Source organism: Podarcis cretensis (assembly GCF_951804945.1).
Source record: "Podarcis cretensis genome assembly, chromosome: 3".
Lineage (NCBI taxonomy): Eukaryota > Metazoa > Chordata > Lepidosauria > Squamata > Lacertidae > Podarcis > Podarcis cretensis.
Window position 1 is genome coordinate 36143493 of NC_137172.1, and position 20027 is coordinate 36163519.

The 20027-nt window shown below is 44.3% G+C and overlaps 2 protein-coding genes and 2 long non-coding RNA genes across 11 annotated transcripts in view; 2 read left to right on the top strand and 2 right to left on the bottom strand.

The window, feature by feature from the left end:
• Positions 1-1683, top strand: part of LOC307212242 — a 23942-nt gene extending 22259 nt beyond the window's left edge. For 2 of the 3 annotated variants that reach the window (XR_013836877.1, XR_013836878.1), the window contains one exon: positions 1523-1683. This is a non-coding gene — a long non-coding RNA (uncharacterized lncRNA). The remainder of the gene's footprint in view (positions 1-1522) is intronic. The other variant, XR_013836879.1, reaches the window with a different exon arrangement.
• Positions 1-17540, bottom strand: part of SLC4A1AP (solute carrier family 4 member 1 adaptor protein) — a gene marked incomplete at its 5' end in the record, with an annotated part of 26159 nt that extends 8619 nt beyond the window's left edge. Inside the window, 12 exons of one of the 3 annotated variants that reach the window (XM_079969236.1) lie at positions 2347-2402; positions 3235-3333; positions 5074-5305; positions 5826-5937; positions 6435-6624; positions 7267-7336; positions 8662-8822; positions 9198-9337; positions 11212-11272; positions 13444-13566; positions 13898-14087; positions 16938-17540. In XM_079969236.1, the coding sequence (XP_079825362.1) occupies positions 2347-2402; positions 3235-3333; positions 5074-5305; positions 5826-5937; positions 6435-6624; positions 7267-7336; positions 8662-8822; positions 9198-9337; positions 11212-11272; positions 13444-13566; positions 13898-14087; positions 16938-17540 (2037 nt within the window). Of the gene's footprint in view, positions 1-2346; positions 2403-3234; positions 3334-5073; positions 5309-5825; positions 5938-6434; positions 6625-7266; positions 7337-8661; positions 8823-9197; positions 9338-11211; positions 11273-13443; positions 13567-13897; positions 14088-16937 lie in introns of all 3 variants that reach the window. The other 2 variants (XM_079969237.1, XM_079969235.1) reach the window with 2 other exon arrangements.
• The window catches only part of LOC307212277, a 267552-nt gene that overhangs the window by 10479 nt on the left and 237046 nt on the right, over positions 1-20027 (bottom strand). The gene's annotated exons all lie outside the window — the stretch shown is intronic.
• The window catches only part of SUPT7L (SPT7 like, STAGA complex subunit gamma), a 14118-nt gene continuing 11073 nt past the window's right edge, over positions 16983-20027 (top strand). The window contains exon 1 of one of the 4 annotated variants that reach the window (XM_079969313.1): positions 16983-17004. The gene's annotated coding sequence lies outside the window, so the exon portion shown is untranslated. Of the gene's footprint in view, positions 17005-17067; positions 17196-17231; positions 17361-19618; positions 19837-20027 lie in introns of those variants that run through there. The other 3 variants (XM_079969310.1, XM_079969311.1, XM_079969312.1) reach the window with 3 other exon arrangements.

Below are 20027 nucleotides of genomic sequence, written 5' to 3' on the forward strand. Positions count from 1 at the left end.
CCGGAACCCACGCCAGAAGAGGGGGAGGGGGGAAGGGGGGGCTTCGAGGGGGGGATGGATGTCAGGGACTCAGCGGGAGCGCAGGGAGGAGAGGAGATGGAAAGCGAGGGGGAGCAATCCGAGGGCAGCGTAGGAGAATATGACAGCAGCTCGATAGATTCCATGAGCCTCTCCAGCGAATCGGAAGATTCACAGAAAGGGGCGCCGATGGGCAGGACAAGGGGCGACCCAAGGGGGACACCCCAGAAGCAAGGGGCCAGCGGGGACTCCCAGAGCAGCAGTTGCAAATCAGGACCAGCTTCCCCACCAGAGCGTAGTGGGGGGGAGGAGTTCCAGGTGTCAGAGCCCACACATGCACCACCAGCGAGAGAAGATGAGTCAGGGTGGACCACGCCTCCATCAGAGAGCGAGTTAACGGTTAAGAGGAAAGTTGCAGGCTGGGCGCGCGCGCCAAGTTCAAAGGTACAGGCGAGCGGCACAGAAGGTAGCCCGGATAGGGAACCAGGTCCTAAAGCCCGCCGGAAGGAGGGGCAAGAATCGTCAGGGTCAGCGTCAGAGGAGTCCAGGAAGGATGAGACCCTAGCGGGCAGGAGGACCCAGAGGAGAAAGGAATTTAGGAAGAGGTGGAGCAAAGCGAGAGTCTTAAACTGGTGTGGAGGGGGAGGAGACTCAGACAGGACTTCGCCGGTCTAAGGTCGGGACGTAGAGCTGCACGCTGCGGCTTTAAAATGGAGACTGAATCTCAATAAAGACTTTTGTACATAACTACAGCCTAGCGTTGGTCCTCTGTGAGCTGGGACCTGGAGGCAGCTCTGACAAATGTATTTTAATATTTTGCCTAGAGTGGCTGGGGAAACCCAGCCAGATGGGTAGGGTATAAATAATAAATTATTAATTAATTATTATTATTAAACTTGGGGAAATATCTTAGTGTGAATATTTTGAGAACATGATTTCAAATTGCTTTAGACAGATTCTATTTTATGATTGGATTGTAAACTGCTTTGAAGGGCTATTTGGGCCAAAGAATGACGTGTTAAGTTTGAAACCATTTTCCCCACTTTCTTTATGCAAACAGGGTTTTCTTAGATTTTCTAAAGAGGATAGTTTGTGACAAAAGACAAACAAGAGTTTAACAAACACAAACATTATATGGTTATACTTGATGCTATAGTGGAGAATCTAATGTTACTTACAATAAAACAGAACAATACTGTTGGCACAAAGTACTGGAAGGTATAAGCTGCTGGAAAAAAAGCATTATTGCAGCCTTGCAAATTGGGATTGACAAGCCTGCTTCCCCTACAACAGTTGTTGCCCGGCTGCATATAGTTTTGTTGGCGGCAATCCCCTGCCAATGATTTCTATTAGATGAGAAAGTTAAAGCACTGCCAGGTTAGTATTAAGAAAACTCAAAATTATTTGCATTATAATTAAGTGGCGTAGCTTCCTGCAACTTGAGTTGTGCTACCATTCCAAAATAATCAGCAGCTATATCTTTTCACAACTGTGTCTTATCTAGCAGTAATACTAGCACAGGGATGTCCAACCGGTTGACTGTGATTGACTGGTTGATCTCCAGCAGCTAGCGGTTGAATGTGGGCTCTATTTCCTTCGCGTGGGGGGAAGAAAACATCTGGCCCCGCCTCCTCCTTCATTCTCACACAATCGCAAAAGCTTCTGGTGAGACACTTTTTGACGTGCCTCCCCCCAAAAAGCTAAACAATTTCGACCTGCCCCCCCAAAAAAGCTCAACAACTCTGACTTGCCCCCCTAAAAAAAAAGTCAACAAATTTATTCCCCCTCCCCAAAATGGGTAGATCACTGTCAGCTTTTTATTCTGGGAGATTGCAGTCTCTTGGGAGCTGGATGTCCCTGTACTAGGAACAGTATCTATCAGCCTGACATGAGACACAACGCAGAGTACTAACTACTATACGATCACGGCCTCACCAACGAACTGAACCAATGCTGCACATGGCCAGTGAGAATAGAGAACGGTCCTCCAAGCTGCATTTGACTTGGCGGTTGACCCACCCCCCCGTCCAGCAATAGCACAAGAAGGCAACAGTGTCCCACCCCACTACTAGCAGCCTGGATACTTATGCCACACAAGGACCAGACACCGTGCACAAGAAGACAGCAATTCCTTCTGCCAAGACAGGAGGACTGCACGGGTGCCAGAGAACACAGCACTAGCACTGTCTGATCTTTTCCTTATCCTCTTATGGACACCATCTCCCATAAATGCCGGCATCAAGCAATTCTGTGAATGCACCAGGTAGGGAATGCAGTATGTTACAGTGCACTTCATCATATTTATATGCTTTAGTTCCTCCAACTCACCGTATTTGCAATGTTCGTTTTCTTATTCTTGGACTTTCCTGCAGATGTCTCAGGTGCTAGGAAAAAAATAAGAAAAACTATATTAATGCTGCCAACTCTATTTAGAGAAATTATTCAAAACCAATTTCAGACAAATAAATCCCCTATGTAAAAAAAAATAAAAATGGCCAGGGAGCTGTTAAAATTAAGCACTGCAGCTCCTTAGGCCCCACCAACAAAATGCACACAAGCCAGAGCCAGGACAGCAAGACTGCCTTTGGGGTGTATCTCACAAAGTAAAGGTTAGCAATTTTGATACCTGTAGCAGTGCTATATTAAACCAAGTATTGCTTGCTATTTCCCCCCTTTCTCCAGAAAATCTTGAATATTTTAGTTATGTGCCTAGCACTACAAAGGAGACATTCCAAATGCGCTGTTCCTCCATTCTCCTTCTAATCTTTTAAAACATATTAATTTTATTAGTTTTCCAAATTTTAACAAATCCATCCTACTTATTTAAATTTAATACATTTTAATCCTTCTAAATTTTGTTGTTACTTGTTTTTGAATGAAAAGTATTCATCCTTTAAAAATACGATTACTATTAAAAAAAACCTTTTTCTCAACTTTTTTAACACACTAGGAAACTTCACACAGTGATCATTTAAATAATTTCTTTATGCATTTTGCCAAAAAGAAAGTATCTCATCAGGATTATTATTTTATTTAAGCATTGTGGTTTTATTTGTTACAACAGATTAGATGTTCAGAAAACAAGCTGAAGGAACTGCTATCTTATATTGCAAGATGTTCCAAGTATTAAAACATATTTTCACACTCCAACTGTACAAACCAACAGAATATGATTGTATCTACCAGTGCTGTCATCCATTTTTCTCTCGTACTCACCTGGCTCACCTTGTGGCTTCTTCTGTGATTTATTCAGTGGGGAGCTGCACTCTGGCGCCACTGTATCTTTGCTCAAAGGCTCTGATTGTGGCTGAGCTCCTGTAAAAGAAAAATGGAACCCCACAGACTTAGCCAACCAGATTCTTTAATGAACACAGATTAAATCTTACCAAATTCTGACAGCTTACAATTAAACTGCCTTTATTTCTTTTAAAAAGCTGATCAATGCTATACTATAATAGCTTTTATCCAATGAAATTAGTTTTCATATCTATCTATCTATCTATCTATCTATCTATCTATCTATCTAAAAACAGGCTTACACAGCAACGAGGCTGCAAAATGCCAGAGGATCAGAAATGTTCAGAGTCCTGCTACTTCACTTGCTTTGAGCTATCAAAGCAGGTACACTGTGCTACACACAAACACAGAAGGTCTGAGCCAGTCAAGTAAAAACACAGTACCCACAGCAACCCTGCTACCTTCTGAGCACAGGCACTGTATCAGGCCATTAAGCAAAATGGAAGATCTGTCCATGTTTCTCATCCTTTCTCCCACAATCAACTAATGCAGGATCTGTGCATTCCCCAAAGGGTGAGGGATTAAGGCGGGAACGTAAGGGCTCTGTAAAGCCTCATAACTATATTTTGGTGTGTGAAGGTGCTGTGCCCACTAGACTGAACCTAAAATCCCCATTACCTAAGAAAATTTACCTTGAAATTTATGCAATAATTATTCCTGTTGCTTCACTGGTCTTTGGAGATGCCTGTGAAATTTGGTACTTTGAATTTAAAAAGAGACCCATGCAAGGAAAATATCCCTATTAAAAATGAACCTAACACTTATAAAATAGTAATGCTGCTAATATGCTAATCTGAGTTCTTCATAGCCTACACCAGGCTTCATCAAACTCGGCCCTCCAGATGTTTTTGGCCTACAACTCCCATGATACCTTGCTAGCAGGAGCAGTGGTCAGGGACGATGGGAATTGTAGTCTCAAAACATCTGGAGGGCCGAGGTTGAGGAAGCCTGGCCTACACATACCATTAGCAACTTGAGCTGTTTGAGAGATTGATTAGAGCAGCCTATGGTTTCTATCATCACTAGAGACCTCTGAAATGGTCTGAAATGTTGCGATGGGGGCAACCATTTTTGCAACCAGCCGCACAGATATGTGCACTAGATGCAAGTCACAGGGGACAGTCCCAACAGCAGTGGTTAGCATACAAATGCTAGCTCCTGGCCAGCTGAGGAGGGAGGGAGCTGGTCTGAAAGACTTGCACCCAACACTCCTCTCTCCACAGGAGTGTCCCTCAGGTGCTCTAGAACAATTTATCCCAAGGCCTTAAGACCATTTAGCCCAAAGGAAGAAATTTACCCCATCAATGTGCACTTCTGTACTAAGCTCTTGATGTCCATACTTCAAAAGAATTCAGGGCAGGGTTTTCAGAGGCACTTAAGGAAATGAACATAGCTGAACCTAACTGTTGTTGGCAGGAGTACCGTATTTTTTGCTCTATAAGACTCACTTTTTCCCTCCTAAAAAGTAAGGGGAAATGTGTGTGCGTCTTATGGAGTGAATGCAAGCTGCACAGCTATCCCAGAAGCCAGAACAGCAAGAGGGATCGCTGCTTTCTCTGTGCAGCGATCCCTCTTGTTGTTCTGGCTTCTGAGATTCAGAATATTTTTTTTTCTTGTTTTCCTCCTCCAAAAACTAGGTGCGTCTTATGGTCTGGTGCGTCTTATAGAGTGAAAAATATGGTACATATCGAGCATTCCAACAGTCCCCGCTACTGCTTTTAAGAGCCTCAAAATGAAGGGGAACAGAACTAGACTAACCTCTATGAACAAATTCCATTTCCTTGTTGCTGCAATCATAAGAACTGGTAGGCCGTTTATGCTGTCTAACTGTTTCTTGTGCTGGCATCTGCGTCATTGGGTTTTGTGTTCCTTGATTTACAGCTTTCATTTCTTCTTCTTCTTCTTCCTCCTCCTCCTCTTCCTCCTCCTCTGGCCCCTCATCTTTCATTTTTAATAGGTTTACAGGTATATCTGGACGCTTGACAGGCAACTTCTGTGGGGCAAACAAAAATTGCAATGAATGTGGTTGTTATATCATCTGCCACTGATATGTGGAACAGAATATGCCATGCTATGAGGCAATGTGCCTTTGAACAGCAGTTATTAAGTACTTACTGAGATTTGTAGAAACATAAACAGGCTCACTAAGTAAGCCCAAAGCTGAACTGTTTCTACAATAGTTCCTCCTAGTGCCCACAGAAGTGATGTGATCCAACTATCTTTGAATGCCCATCCTAATGGATCCAACTTCTAAATAGAGCCTATCTTTTGCAATGGCTTTGACTAGACAAAATAAATTAAATCAGCAAAATGGGGAGGGAAGCAATATCCAGCTATTTCCCATTTCCCCTGACCCCCTCCCCTGCTCTCAACACTCCAAAATGTTGGGGGGCAGCAGGGGAGATGGCACATGGTCAAAATGGCTTCCCTTCCCGTTCTGCTAAGAAGCCTTACTGTCACCTGAATGACACGTTTTGATACAACCCATAGCTTTTGCTTTCTTTACTTACCCCCACAGTACCAGTTTTCAGTCTGAATTTGCTTCCTCCTTTCATGGCACCAAACATGGGTAAAGTCAGCTTTTTGGGTTTGTTCTGAGTTTCCAAATCTTGACTCCCAAGCCTACAGAACATTTGGGGAGGGAGGGGAAGAGAATAAGTAAAACACACACGGCTTTAGTATCAAATTCTGAAGGACCAGCACTAGAACTATTGCTGTGTGTACTTTCTCTCTCTCATGTGGAGATTCCACATTAAAAAGTTCTTTCTCATTGCAAACCTCAAGGTGTGGCTTAGGGCTCGTGCAGAGATAATGAAGCCCATCAGGGACAGATAACAGAATTGCAGGCTCCCTCCTCAAACAAGAATTCCTTTCTCCCCTGCCGTTATCCATGGGGACTGAGGGTTATGTGTTGGCACTGCCATTAATCACAATTAATGCTCACCAGGGTTGTATGTCAAAATAGACTTGGAAACCAGTTCTTTGGGAAGTTCCAGTGCCAAAACCTGCCTCCCACCATCCCCATACTCCTCTGCATGTACATTTGGGCAGTCATCAGAGAACTATAGCTCAACAAGGAAAATATAAAATGATTACCACTCCATAAAACGAAGACTCACTCGGATTTCAGCTCCGGCAATGAAGCCGGTGTAACAATCTTAATCAATCCTTTCAATCGCTGCTGCTCTTTCCTCAGCTCAAAAGTCCGCAAATGAAGCTTTCTACGTGTCACACTGTCTAAAGCACATCCTGATTTTATTTCCGTCATGAATTCGTCCAAAGAATCTTGCGCTGCTGAATGAGATTGTGCTAAAGGAAATACAAATACAGAAAAAATCATGCCATCCCAATTTAGTTATGGGTAGTAGTGGTCCAAAATTTTAGTAGCTGACACAGAACAGATGCCCAATACAACTTTCTGAGATGAATACAATTAAGACTACAGATGTGCTTGAATTCTTTAATCTAGTAACTGTATTTGGGAAAATGCAGGGTTTATCTGTGCAAAAATTGACTTAGTATTAAACAAAGAAATGAAGGGCCTGATAAAGTTGGTTCCTTTGGCATACTGCTAGGCATGTATAACTAACTTTCAAGGACATCTCGAGGGCTGCTGATCGGAAAAGGACTTGCAAGAAGGAAGTTGAAGGTTATTGCAAAAGTGTGTTATCACTTGCCCATATTGAAACTCCTTATCCCAGAATGAAATTTGTTTTCCTTCCACTAAATGTAACATGCTTTCCACAGAACTGAATTTGAGAGTTTTAACTTGATCAGCTTCTTTAGAAAGGCAAGTATTAGGCATTTTAAATAATTTTAATCATGATGTTACACTTGGCTTAGTCTTTCATTTGTGGAAGACAGAAACAAAATACCCTTAATATTACAAATTAATTATGCCTTATTCTCACGCAGACAACCCCAACATTTGAATAAAGTATGTGGCCTTACTTGTCTTTGAAGATTTCAGCTTCTCTGCTATCTCAGAGAGCTCTCTTTCAGTTGCGGCTAATTTTGCACTCTACAGAGAGAGACAATTGAAAAGTGATGAGCATCTGTAATAGCTTTACAAAACTTTAAAATAAAAATGTAGCAACCTTTTGGGTTCCCAAATGCTGGCAAAGTGAAAAGCCTAGAAATACAAGGAAGTGTAGCAACAACCCAATTGTGGAATGCTCTCCCAAGGGAGGTTGACCCGGCTGCAACTTTCTTGTCTTATGGAAGTCAGGCAAAACCTTTAAAAGAAATTTAAGCAGGCATTCAAAATATCTTGAAAATTTTAACTCAGTCTTTTAACTTTGCTTTTTATCTGTCACTTTTCCACCTGCAATTGGGGTGTGTGTGTGTGTGTGTGTGAGAGAGAGAGAGAGAGAGAGAGAGAGAGAGAGAGAGAGAGAGAGAGAGAGGACTTATGTAAAATGCCTAGAAATCTTTGGCTATACAGTGGTATGAAAGCATTTTAAATAATCGCCACTGGCTCATTATTAAGTTTTTTTGCCACACTGAATCAAGTGTTTTCCTTCTGTGTTATTTCAGTTTAGAAGACCAAAAAATGATTCTTTCTGGATAAATGAACATGCCAACATGGCTACCCCTCTGAAATTTGACACCAGACAAGTAACGTGATGGTGGAAAGTGTTTTATATTCCTCTGCAGCAGCACTCTTAGCAATGATTCTTTATGAGAGCATAATTCAGGCGACAGCATTTTTAAAATTCTGGCAAGATACTTTGGGTTCTATCCAACTAAATCACTGTACACACCAGACGATTTCTGAAAGTGCAATGGGACTTACCCTCGCACTCCTCCAAATCTGCACTGGGGATTCCCCATATCCTTTGGAGCAGATCTTAGGTAAGTGCAGGGGAGAGGTCAAATGCCATTGTGCTCATGGAAGTCTTTCTGCGTGAACAGTGGTCGAGTTGGCTACCATCCCTTCTCCTGAGCCTGGGAAAATGCTGAGGAATCTATTAGACTTTGCACCGACTTTGGAAAGAACCAGAAAGCAAAAAGCTGTCTTCCAAGTCTCTGCATGAGGTCTTCTCTATTCCAGAGTCAGGTAGGGACTCTAGGTGGCCTTCCACTGGGATTTAAGAGATATTAGAGAAACAGCAAGAGGACCCTCTGATTTCTCAGCTCCACCTTCCCTGCCACCAGCTCAGAATTGAGGTGGAGGGGGGAAGCTTGCCCCTGCAGTTGTTCTGAACCCTGAAGATGCTCAGTGAACCTCCAAAGCTCAACAGTAACATCAGTCAATACCCTGTATCTTGGCCTAGAGGGACAGGGTCAGCAGCAGGCACAAATTTTGACTAACTACCACGAATCCCTGGCTGAAGTTGTTCCTACCAATGAATCAAAGGTTTCTGGCTTCTCATCGATCTTTCCTGCTTTCTTCATTCTGCTCAGACGTTTCTGTTCAATAACTCCTGTCCGATCAAGGAATGTGTCATCATCACTATCATAAAAGTCTTCCTCTTCCCAATTCTTCGCTTTTCTTTTTCGGGATACTAAGAAAGAATGAAGACAAAAATACATGAAGAAAACTGGAAAAGCTTGAAGTCAGTTACACACCTGTACTTCTGATTTAGTGACAGGTGATCTAATGCACATTTCAAAAAACAAGCAAGTATGCAAATGGACACAAAGATGTGAAGTCACCACATCCAATAGTTGTGAAAATAAAATGCAAACAGCGCATGCCAGCAATCCTTGTAGGTGAGCAAGATACAAGCACGATAGTAAGAGGTATAATAAGTTAATAAGATAAAAATGCTTAGGGTTACACCACATTTTACAGATTTAAATTCTTTCAAAGCTCTTGTCAATAAGACTATTTCCAAAAAGAATTCTACGTGGCCAGAGCCTCTGGCTAGTCCACCTACCTGCCTCTTGCCGCAGCACACCCCTCGCATCCAGTATCCTGCAGGCTTCCAATGAACACTGGATCATTGCTTCCTTTTTCTTCCCTGTATGAATTGCCTCTGCCACAAGTTGCTTCCCTGAAGCATCATCTATAGGCAGCCTATTGAATTCAGAAGGTTACAGTTCAAGGAAAGATCAACAAATGGCCTGACATGTCTGCTCAGTGTCAGCTTGTGTACTGCTCAAAACTGTTCTTTCAAATAACCTTGGCCTCTTTGGTTATAAAGCATCTCAACATTAATTATACAAGGTTTAGAATCGGAGTTGGAGGCGGACTTCCACCCACGACCACTTATTTTGTCTCGGTCTGGATGGAGAATTTTCAAAAGTTGGACGCGTTCTGTTTCAGTGCTTTAGGCCTTAAACTTTCAGCTTGAGAAGGCCAAGCACGCAGGTTCCGGTGGAGACTTTCCCATAGTAAAATAGAATATAGATTATGTCAGGGAACTGCCATCGGTTCAGGAGGGAGAGAGGAAAAGCCGAATGGATTATAGAGAACCTCCAGGGATCGTGGGGAGCAGTTCCTCTTCAACGGAGGAGAGTAAACACACCTCCAGTGGAGAGGAGCCGCAGGAGTTGGAAGTGGCGAGGCGGTCCCAGGACTCCGTGCCTGGGAAGAGCGGGGAGGAGAGGCGTCCTCCGCCACCCACGCCCTCCCTGCGCAGAAAGCATCCGCGTAGAGAGGGGAGGCGCAGACTGGGCGTCAAGAAGCTGCTTTGCTGGGGAAAGTTTAAGAACTGCCCACTGACGGATTCTGCCAGCGGTTGAGCCAGCCATGGGAGAGTGGGGCTCCGGTCAGATCAGGTTTATTTTGGCAGCAAAAGCAAGGCTTCACAGCTAAGCAGGGAAATATTTGCTTGCTTACGCTCGAGCAACCCCTTGGAAACACTACAGACTATATAATCAACTGAGCACTCGCGGGAAAATAGGTAACAATTTCTATTAATCTCAACTGAAATCTCATTGCCTCATCTATTTTCCTTAATAACAGTAACAATAATAATTTTATTATTTATACCCTGTCCCAGCCATGCTGGGCAGCTTACAGCATATATAAAACAGTTAGTTGTAGCTGGGTTTCCCCAGCCACCTTTCTTATTGGATCTGTTTTCTACACCACTGACCGCCTTTGCTGCCCTTTGCAATTTGCCTGCATCCTTTCTAAGTATGGTGCACAGAACTGGAAAGGGTACTCCAGTTGAGGGCACGGACCTCTTCAGCCAACCCTTGTGTGACTATTGCCATCCTTGTTTCCCAATACAACCAAGTGAACCTTTGAAAAAAGGCATTTGAGCATTTGTGGGGTTGACACCTGAACTCTATCACCACAATCAAATATTTTAGTGAAAATAGTATGACAAATCCCTTCTATGCTTATTTGAAAGACAAAGCACTCACTTCTTTCAGAGTTATTTCCCCCATTCTAGCACACTCAGTACAGAGACAACCTAAGAGCTCTTGCAATCAACAGGCATTTGGCAAACCTCCAACATTAGTCATAGAGTAGATCCATTGAGTTAAGTCACTTAAATCCATTCATTTCAATAGGTCTACTCTAGGTATGACTGATGTTGGACACCACTCATCATTTGACAAGAATACAGTATAGACCAGAGCTTTCCATACTTTTCATGTTGGTGATGCACTTTTTTGACATGCATTATTTTGTGACACAGTAAGTCAGTTTTACTAGCAAACCAAAGGTTAAACTAACCCCTTTCCAGGCCCAAAAGGAGCTTGGGGTGCATTTGTGCAATACACCTATACATTGCAGCCAACACACTAACATGTGGCGGCACACAGTTTGGAAAGCTCTGGTGTAGACAATAAATGAGATTGGAATTAATATTCTTACATTTCCATTTAACTGCTCTAAACTAATTCTAGATGTACAAGACATAACAGCTTTCTCTGCCTCTCTGACTTACAGAAAGACATAACTATACAAAATTATTACATAGAATACATACATACTTCACCCTACAGAGCCAAGTGCCAGTTCCTTGTGCATCAAACTCATACTCTAACTCTTCACCTAGGAAGAAAAGAGAGGGAGAGGAGCTGATTTACTTCCATACATTATCAGCAGCTTTGTTTTGTAGTGAAATAGATAGCCTGCATTACATTTAACATAAATTCTTGCTCTTTACTCCTTTGTAAATTATTTTAATTTTTTATGAATGGTAACAGTATTAAACTATTAACTGGCTAAGTATTTGGAATCATTGTTATTTCAGCAATTGGAGCAGTTTAATTACATGGATTAAAATTTAACTGCACAGTATCTGTAAAAATCCTTCCTAAGGCAATGCTATATTTAATATTGATTCATTTATCAATTAGCAATAAGGTCTTAAAATGATCCGTCACTCTAACTCCACAGATATTCCTGCATCTGTAAGTGGTTCAGACACATCTATAGTCAGACACATTTAGATAAATCTAGACCGGTGAATATATCACTGCTAGATCAAAGCTTTAACAAACTTCTCAGACATTTCTTTGTACAGATCAAAGATAATGCTGCAGTTAAGCTTCGTTTCCATAAAGGAGCTTAAGCTGACAAAGCAATTTAAACGTTGGAAATTAGTGGTCTCCCCACCAATGTCGAAGATGAATTGGCACTCACAATTTTTTATGAGCTGCAGTAGCTCATAGAATAAGTAGAATTTCATTAAAGTATAATATCCCATGCTCAGTCTAAAACCAAATAGCCAGCACAATCCTATGCATTTTTACTCAGAAATAAGTTCCACTGTGTTCCATGGGGCTTATTCCTAATAAGTTTGTTTGGGACTGCAGCCATCCTCTTCTGCACTCTGAAGTTCTTCAACACAAAAGGTTGATAACTTTAATTTGTTTCTAGTACTGTACCACTCTAGGTTACAAAGGTGTGTGTGGAAAAAACCCAAGGGTAGAATTGCCATGGAGGGACTAATACTTTCAAGTTAAACCAGGATATAGCTATACAGATCTGTCCAATCTGCTTCTTTCTTATTTCTCCTGCAGAAAGCAGGATGACTGTAAGCAACACAGAAGAGGTTAAAAGATCAAGAAGCACAGTAAAGCTCTATTCAGATGTTCAGCTGAACATGGGGGGGGGGGGGCAAACTGTGTAGAGGGTGCAGGAGTGAGTGTGCCAGCCCTCCCCCCTCTACTCCTGAATTTAATGCCTAAATGTACTGCTTTGCCTGTGGCCTAACTCCTGCCATTCAAGCATGGACATTTGAGAGGGGCACCCTTTTGGTTGTAGACCTCTATACGCATAGCCTACCCTGAGTTGTGCATGGTTCTTGGATGCACAGAGGGATTTGGCAAAAGGCTTCTCTATCTCAAATGTCCATGCTAATGTGCAGATGGCAGGAACTTTGTGTTGGCAAAGGCAGGTCCAGAGGGATGGGCCCACAGCTGCTTTGTACACACCTTTCCCTTGGGTGAGGAACATATAATGGGGCTTATAACTCCATCTGATTCCAGAGAGGAAATGGAACACCTGAACCAGAGTCTAGGATATGTAACTGACTGGGCAAACAAACTGAGTCAAAAGTACTTTTAGACAGTAGGAATGCTGTTTGGGGGAATGTAGTTCTCCCTCTGAAGAATCAGATTAGCAGTCTGGGTCCCAGTCTTTTTCTTGGTTGGTCAGGTGGCAGTGGTGGACAGGGCCATCTTTGCACAGCTTTTGACCTGTGAACCAGCTGTGACCTTTACTTGAAAATACACATCTTGTCACCATCAAATGACTTAGCTGTATTCTAATCAGACTACTGCAACATGTTCAGAGTAGCCTGCCTTTGAAGAGTGCCTGGAAACTGCAGCTGCTGCAGAAGGTTGTAGCCAGGCTGCTGACTGGGGCCTCTCATTTGAAATATTTTACACCGCAGCTGGCCTATCTACATTGGCTCCCCGTTTGTTTCTGGGACCAATTTAAACTGCTGGTCTGGGGCGAGGGCATTTAAAGGACCACCTGCTTGCCCTTTCGGATCACCCAGAAATTACTTACTCCCTCATTTCTTTTTCTGAAGTACAGTATTTTTGCCACTCTTCCACTCCTCTATATGTTGTGGCTTTAATGGTTTTGTTGATAGCCGATTTGAAGGCTTTTATGCTAAAAGCAGTGCATTATATGCATATACACTAACTTCTTGAGTGGCTCTGCTAAGCAGCACTACCATGGTAGACAAGCATGACAGGTAACACACATACCTTCTCTGTCAAAAAAACCTTGCAATGCCTTCTTGGGATCTTTCAAATAAAAGGCTTCTTGATCCTCCTGAAACTCGATGGCGATAGGGTTTTCTTCACCCTCCTCTTCCTCTGCATCTTCCCCTGAAAAACAAATGCAAATAAAATTATAAATGAGAGTAGATATAGAAGAGAATAAAATACAGCCTCATTTTATGATCTAGGAGTGTGGCAAGATAAACCTTGCCCAGATACCTACAGGTGGAAGAAAGCCACATGTACAAAGCCTTTGAACAGCCTTTTTGGTAGGAAATAATCCCAGTCCTCAGTAAACATGGAATTCACATATAATTTTATTGCAATGAAAACAGAAGACAGAAACAAGCTCCATGAACTAACACCACACAAGTTTCAATGGTTGAAGATGAAGCATAGGTAAGTGTTAAGAGTCTACCAGTAATATACTGTAACTTACCCAGTCCCCAGGAACAAGTGAAATCAGTACTCCGACTATTTTCATTTCTATGTTCATCCTTTTCCTTTTGATCTTCATCAGAATCATCGCCCAGCATGGTCTTCTCTAACTTGGCCTGCTGCTGCTTACGGAGTTCTTTCAACTGGGTTACAGTCAGCTCTGATTCTGGTTCTTGATCCTCCTCTGGGCCCTGCGGATTAAGTTACAACATACAAAACTGAATGCCAGTTAAAAAGTTATGATAGCTATAACCTTAGTTTATTTACCAGAAATAAGTCCCATTGAGTTCAGTGGGATTTACTCTCTAACAAATGTAGTTAGGATTAAAGTTCAAGTTTCTTAACTATTATAGAATGGTGGTGTTGTTTAGTCGTTTAGTCATGTCTGACTCTTCGTGACCCCATGGACCAGAGCATGCCAGGCACTCCTGTCTTCCACTGCCTCCCGCAGTTTGGTCAAACTCATGCTGGTAGCTTTGAGAACACTGTCCAACCATCTCATCTTCCGTCGTCCCCTTCTCCTTGTGCCCTCCATCTTTCCCAACATTTCCCAACATCAGGGTCTTTTCCAGGGAGTCTTCTCTTCTCATGAGGTGGACAAAGTATTGGAGCCTCAGCTTCACGATCTGTCCTTCCAGTGAGCACTCAGGGCTGATTTCCTTAAGAATGGATAGGTTTGATCTTCTTGCAGTCCATGGGACTCTCAAGAGTCTCCTCCAGCACCATAACTCAAAAGCATCAGTTCTTCGGCGATATGTATAAATGAGCTGCTAGGTAGATTCTTAATTCATCTTTAAATAGGATGCTGTGAAACACAGAGCCTCTTCCTTCGCTAAAATGAAAAACCAAGAACATTTCTACGCCATAAGGTGAAACAGCTAGAAAATGTGAGTCTCTCTGGGGAGAGCATTTCACATAAGACGAGCCCTAGACAAAAGGCCCATTCTCATTTTGCCACCTTCTAGACCTCTCATGGAGGAGGCACATAAAGAAGGGCCTCCATAATTATCACAGGTCTGGGTCAGTTCATATGGGAAGAGGTGGTCCTTGAGGTATTGTGGTCCTGAGCCATTTAAGGTCAAAAGCATCACTTTGAATTGGGACATCTGCAAGTGCAGTTCAGCATCATTAACTGTTACAGGATAACAGACAGTGAACAGCATTGAATCATAGAATCATAGAGTTGGAAGAGACGACAAGGGCCATCGAGTCCAACCCCCTGCCAAGCAGGAAACACCATCAGAGCACTCCTGACATATGGTTGTCAAGCCTCTGCTTAAAGACCTCCAAAGAAGGAGACTCCACCACACTCCACCTAAACATTAGGAAGAAATTCCTGACAGTAAGAGCTGTTCGACAGTGGAATTCACTGTCGGACAGCTCTTACTGTCAGGAATTTCTTCCTAATGTTTAGGTGGAATCTTCTTTCTTGTAGTTTGGAACCATTGCTCCGTGTCCGCTTCTCTGGAGCAGCAGAAAACAACTTTTCTCCCTCCTCTATGTGACATCCTTTTATTTGAACATGGCTATCATATCACCCCTTAACCTCCTCTTCTTCAGGCTAAACATGCCCAGCTCCCTTAGCCGTTCCTCATAAGGCATCGTTTCCAGGCCTTTGACCATTTTGGTTGCCCTCCTCTGGACACGTTCCAGTTTGTCAGTGTCCTTCTTGAACTGTGGTGCCCAGAACTGGACACAGTACTCCAGGTGAGGTCTGACCAGAGCAGAATACAGTGGCACTATTACTTCCCTTGATCTAGATGCTATACTCCTATTGATGCAGCCCAGAATTGCATTGGCTTTTTTAGCTGCCGCGTCACACTGTTGGCTCATGTCAAGTTTGTGGTCAACCAAGACTCCTAGATCCTTTTCACATGTACTGCTCTCCAGCCAGGTGTCACCCATCTTGTATTTGTGCCTCTCATTTTTTTTTGCCCAAGTGCAATACTTTACATTTCTCCCTGTTAAAATTCATCTTGTTTGTTTTGGCCCAGTTCTCTAATCTGTCAAGGTTGTTTTGAAGTGTGATCCTGTCCTCTGGGGTGTTAGCCACCCCTCCCAGTTTGGTGTCATCTGCAAATTTGATCAGGATGTCCTTGAGTCCATCATCCAAGTCGTTCATCCATGCTCTTTGAACATGCAGTCACTTGTTCAATTATTAAATTTATATCCTGCCTTTTGTCCAAAATGAGCCCAGGGTGGCAAACATCAAGTGATAAAACAAGAAATACATCTTAAAAACAACTCCAATTCCAAATACAAACCAAAACAGCAAATACATTTGATCTAGAGAGACACTCCTATTTTCTGTGTTAGATGATCAGGGAACTCTCTTGTTATACCCAGCCTTCAATAATTCTGCTTGCCATAGCAAGCTGAGGCAGTGTGTGTGTTATTTGTCCATGTCTGAAGGTGCTCCACCAGTCATTCTTTCCCTTGAGAAGGAGGACGACAGGCCAGAATTAGGTGTTGGATGCCCTGCTTGAAGGTGCTCACAGCATCTTAAATCTGGCATGCTACCCTCACTTTCCCTTATGAAAGGCTGTCCAGGCAGTGGCAGATTCAGTTGGTAGAGCATGGGACTCTTAATCTCAGGGTTGTGGGTAAGTGCCCCATGTTGGGCAAAAGATGGGGTTGGACTAGATGACCCTTGTGGGCTCTTCCAGCTCTACGATTCTAAGTCTTCCTGAATGCAGTCAGGACTTCTGGGTAAAAGTGTGTAGGGTTGCACTGCAGACACCCCCTTGGCCAGTACAGAAACTAACACCACAGCCTGCACCCAAAGGTACAGGTGGGCGTAGAGAGCCTTCTTGGTAGTGGCGCCCGCTTTGTGGAATGCCCTCCCATCAGATGCCAAGGAAATAATTATCGGACTTTTAAAGACATCTGAAGGCAGCCCTGTTTAGGGAAGTTTTTCATGTTTGATGTTTTATTGTTATTTTTAATATTTTGATGGAAGCCGCCCAGAGTGGCTGGGGAAACCAGGCGGAGTATAAATAATGAATTATTCTTATAAATTATCACGATTACCCTCTCCTTACCTGCAAGACGAAGAGGCGGCTGCTGCCCCCGAAGCGCAGGACGTGGCCCACCCGAACCCGGCAGTAGGTGCGGGGCGGGATCCGAGCTTTGTTGAGGAAGGTGCCGTGCGCGCTGTCTAGGTCGTAGACGTAGAGCCCGGGCTCGGGGCCCTGCTCTTCCCCTTCCTCCCCGACCTGGCCTCGCTCCTCCTCCTCCTCCTCATCCCCGGCGGGCGGCGGGCGGCGCTGGAGCACGGCGTGGTGGCGGGACACACACGGGTGAGCCAGGGAGAGGTCGCAGCCCGGCGCGCGGCCCACCAGCAGCCAGCTGCGGCCTGCCAAGCGGACGCTTTCCAGCACGGAGCCGCCTTTCACCACCTCCAGGCTGTAGCCGGACGAGGCCCCCTCTTCCTTGGCAGGGCACCCTCCCCACGGAGGCTCCTGGTACTGCGGGAGGTCGGGAGGGGGGCAAGGGCGAGGAGCGGGGCCTCGCGGGGGCTTGGCAACCGCTGCTTTCTTGGGGTCTTCTGCCCCAGTTTGAGGCGGCGGCGGAGGCGGCGGCGGCAGAGGCGGCTTCTTGAAATCCCCCATTCCTTCGCAGCCCTCCTTCGCGGGATCCGCCATTTTAGCGCGTCCGGTTCTCAAACCGTCCCCCCGCGGAAACCACCGCCCTGGCACTTTGGTTCCGGGAAGGGAGTCACTGTCTTCGAGGGCTCGGCCTTTGTACGCGCCCTCCCGCGGGGGTAAGTGGGTCCCGAGTTTGCATGTTCGCGTGTGTGCCTGCGCGCGCGCTCTGCTACCTAAAGGCTGGAAAGCCATGTGGCAATTTTATTATTACAAGCGAGGGGGAGAGAAGGATGGAGGGTCGGAAGCGATATGCCTCTGGATGCCAGCTGCTGGGAGAGAGCTCCGCCGCCGCCGCCGCCGCTTCACCCTTGTGGACTACCCTCGGCGGCATCCAGCTCGCCGCTGGCCTTTGACTTGATTCAACAGGGCTCCTTACTGCTCTTGCGGAGGGCTCTAGGTGGTGGGCATCCCGGTCAAAGCCGTTTCCTCGCATAGCTGGGGTCAGACTAGATGGCCCCTCCGTTAGGACCGCTTCCAACTCTGCAGTTCTATGATTTGGAGGGTGGTCATCCGAGAGACTGAGAAGGGGGCAGAAGGCTTTCCTGACTGCCTTTGAAAGACCGACCGACCGTCCGTGTCCGCCTCGCTCTCTCTCTTTCTGTGTACAGGAAACCTGTGCACCCTATACCTGAGTGGAAATTTATTGGGCACGCTCAAACGACCTCTCCTTTTCACCTGGAGTAACTCCCACCACGGGGCAGGGTTGCTTCACTTTGCACGTGTTGTTCATTTTGTTTGAACCCTCAACGTTCTTGCAGCCTGCCTCTATACTAGAAAGTCAGCCCACTTTCCCTCTGAGCCTCCTTTAGTATGTGTTGTTCAGTTGTCCCAAAAAGAGGACACAACTTATGCAATACAGGGACACGGTGAATACTTGAAGTGTGCAGATACCTACTTACCGGCTCTCATATTTGAAGCAGTTCTTAAAACGACTTGCCTTTAGCACATATGAGAAGCAACATTTTCAAATGTAAATGTGTCAGTGAGGAGAATCTGTGCCCCCACCTACTCTTTTTGTCTGGTGTTCCCCAAGCAAACAATCTAAACCAGGGGTCCCCACCATTTTGGGGCCTGGGGACACATTTGGAAATCTAAGAAATGGCAATGAGCATGTTATAAGAGTTTAAGGTCTCAAATATATAAATTAAATGTACAAGGCAAACACGTACATAAATATATAAACCACATGTCTGAAACAGTACAGGAAGACAGTCCTGAAACCATTTTGACTTTCCCCAAACTGACCAAATGTTTCTCTACAAGGAGGGAGGAAATGGGAAAACATCCCCATTGTCTCTGTGCTCACAAATCCTGCCTTAAGGGCACATTTAAGATATGAATAGGGTGAGGCTGTGACCTGGACTCAGGAATGAAGTATTTATCATCACAAAAGAATGGCTAGGATGCCCAGGTAATCCAATCAGTGACCATTAACAGGTTTCCTGCCAGACAGGATTCTGCTCTAGACCCCCCCCCATGTATTTCTGCTGGGGACCACCTCTTTCTGCGATGTATGCATGATGTTTTGGGGGTGGTCTTGGGCTACAGGCTGGCACTTTCAAAAGTCTATATAAGGGCTTGCACACCATTGTTCTAGGTTCCTCTTCCCTGCATCTGGTGAGTGAGGACCCTGTTGCAACAGTTTAATAAAGATCAGGCTTACTAGTTGCTTTGATTCTCAATATTCTCTGGTTGGCTTCTGTTATTTTCTCCTACCAATAGAGAACCCACTTAAGGACTCCATACAGGCTCTTGGATAAGGGAAAAAGGGCAGATTTTGTTTACATCAAGCACAATGAAATGTCAGTTTCACAGGGGGGGAAAGTGATGCTCAAAAATGCATCCAACCCCCCCCCCCAAAAAAAAAAAAAAAAAATTGGCAAAACACACATTCCAAACCAATGAAACATAGAAATAGCGTCCTCTCAGCTATTTAGCATGGCTTTAGCAGTGGCTGCATTGACTAGCAGATGCTTGTGAGCATTTATTAAAGCTAGGAACATAGGAAGCTGGCTTATGCCGAGTCTGACTACTGGTCCAGCCAACTCAGTATTGTATTGGCTTTGGTTTTTCAGGGTTTCAGACAGGAGTCTCCCTCAGCCCTATTTGGATATGCAGGAGATTGAAGTTTGCTTTGATGGAATTGAATCAATAGAATCCTGCAGTTATCCACAAAAACTACTTGCAAATCTTGAGACAACCCTTAGAAGTTACTTCTGCCTTGTTTGAGCTGTTTGATACCAACCTCTGTATGATAGCATAACGGTGAAATCCTATGCCTTGTAATTCAGATGTAAGTCCTACTGTATTCCATTGGGGCTTACATGCAGGGAAGTGTGCACAGCATTGAGCTGGAAGGCGTTTTGCAATGTGTTTGGCCAGGAAACCACAGGGTATGGCAAAAAAAAACCTGTAAGGGGAATTGGCAAAGGGACTCAGTAACTACACCCAAGGAATGATTTACACACAATCAAATTCCTCTTC